The 1,826-nt window shown below is 40.5% G+C and overlaps 1 protein-coding gene across 19 annotated transcripts in view; it reads right to left on the bottom strand.

Annotated features, from left to right (window-relative positions):
- kiaa1217 (KIAA1217 ortholog) overlaps nt 1–1,826 on the bottom strand; it is a 111,785-nt gene that overhangs the window by 46,533 nt on the left and 63,426 nt on the right. The window contains exon 1 of one of the 19 annotated variants that reach the window (XM_032503534.1): nt 1,397–1,521. The exons of the other annotated variants lie outside the window; for them this stretch is intronic. Coding sequence (XP_032359425.1) covers nt 1,397–1,445 — 49 coding nt within the window. The 5' untranslated portion in view covers nt 1,446–1,521. Of the gene's footprint in view, nt 1–1,396; nt 1,522–1,826 lie in introns of those variants that run through there. 19 annotated transcript variants of the gene reach the window in all.

Raw genomic sequence — 1,826 nt, 5'->3', positions numbered from 1 at the left:
TTATGACCTCATAAGGAGCAAGATTCGGGATTGGCCCACCTGAGCTTTCATTTTCTCAAAGGCAGAGCAGCATACCCAGGGCTCGATTTGCACCTATTGTCATTTCTAGCCACTGGGTGACCATAGGCAGGCTGGGAGAACTCATATTAATGTTAAAAAACCTCATAAAGTAAAATTTGGGACCTTTAAACAAAAGCCAAGGATATCCATTAATGTAAGGAGGCACAAATGGAGTTACTCGGAAACGATATGCAGAGCATCTGTTCATACATCCAGAGCCTTGCAAAATGTTGAGATTAAACAGAAACTGCTAGATGCAATATGTTTAATTAAAGGGTGACATTTTCAATTCAAAAATATTAAAATGTCTGTTTGTTTCAGAAGACCTTAACCATACCCCTACTATAATAGGCAATCATCATATGAAATCACTTTCTAGAATAAAAAGATGAATATTCGATTTTAGGACAGAATGGAGATTAAATAAACACAGCCTCCTTAGGCGTATAAACATCTTTGCACTATGTCATCTTGTCTTAAATCAATCATGGCCTCGGGAATACAGAAACAATCCATCAAGCTGAAAGCTCTCCTGTGAGATTCTGTAGGAAAAGAGAAGAGAAGAGAAGAGAAGAGAAGAGAAAAGAAGAGAAAAGAAGAGGGTAATAAAGGAGAGAATACGGATGGCAGCAAAATAAAGAAAGAAGAAGAACCTATAAAGAGAGAGAAGAAGCTATAAAGTGAGCTGTTGTGTTGCCTTGTTTTTTTAACAGCAGAGCTATAATGTGTACCTTTTGGTTCTTGGTGAAGATGGATATTTAAAGTGATTTGCAACTATTTTGTGGGTGGTGTAATATGGCTTTACTTTTTTTCTTTGAAAGCTTAAAAGCATTCTGTGAGAAGCAAACAATAAATTCCTTTTTTTCATCTGTGGCTCAAAGACATGTTGGGAATAAGACCGAGGTAACTCCGTAGATTGAACTAGTGCAACAACTGGGAAAAAACACATGCTTAGTATAGCTGCAATAAATGAACTTGTATTTGTTTTCTTGTGCCATATTTTCTTACCCTAAATTTCTTGTTTCTGTCCACTCAATCTAGTCCAGTTTTTGTTTCGTTTTCACCTGCAGATCTTTTGAATCAGTAAACTCTAAAACCTAAGAGAAATATTATGTGGAGGTGCGTCACAATCAAGCGCTGTCACTAGCACCATTAGCACAAACCCCACCCTGCTCAAGTTCAGAGCCCTGGTAGTCTCATGTATTTCCAATCCTATTTTTAACTCCCAAACACAGTTTCCCCACTGCTAACCAAATAACACTCGGCAGACAGAATTGACTCAAACCTCCAAAGGATCATAGTTCATTTGCGAGTGGCTTGTCAGAAAGCTCATTACCTTCCCCAAGTGAACAATCTTTGTCTTCATCTGCTATTTCCTCCTCCATTGCACCTTGGGATCAACAAACACAGTGACGGTCAATGAGTGAGGCTGGGAGAATCAGCTAACTGCTTGCTTTGAGATTCCAGAAGTAGCGCACATGGAAAAAGTGGGCTTGAGATAGGCCCTGCCCCAAAGCCCCAGGATAGACTGGTGGGGGATTTAGAAAGTCAATTGCATTCCAGGGCACTGAGCGACTAGCCCCTCGCCCTCGGGCTAAAAGCTCTTCTGCTACCATGGAGTGGTCATAGACTGAATTCAATGTGTGTGAGACAGACGGAGAGCACTGACAAAAAACACATTATCCCGTCTTAAAACTGGACCCTGAGACTAACAGGTGTCAGTCAAACTGTCTGACACACACACACACACACACACACACACACAC

This window comes from Etheostoma spectabile, chromosome 22 (assembly GCF_008692095.1).
Source record: "Etheostoma spectabile isolate EspeVRDwgs_2016 chromosome 22, UIUC_Espe_1.0, whole genome shotgun sequence".
NCBI lineage: Eukaryota > Metazoa > Chordata > Actinopteri > Perciformes > Percidae > Etheostoma > Etheostoma spectabile.
Note: the sequence above shows the minus strand (reverse complement) of the source record. Positions and strands in the feature narration are given on the sequence as shown.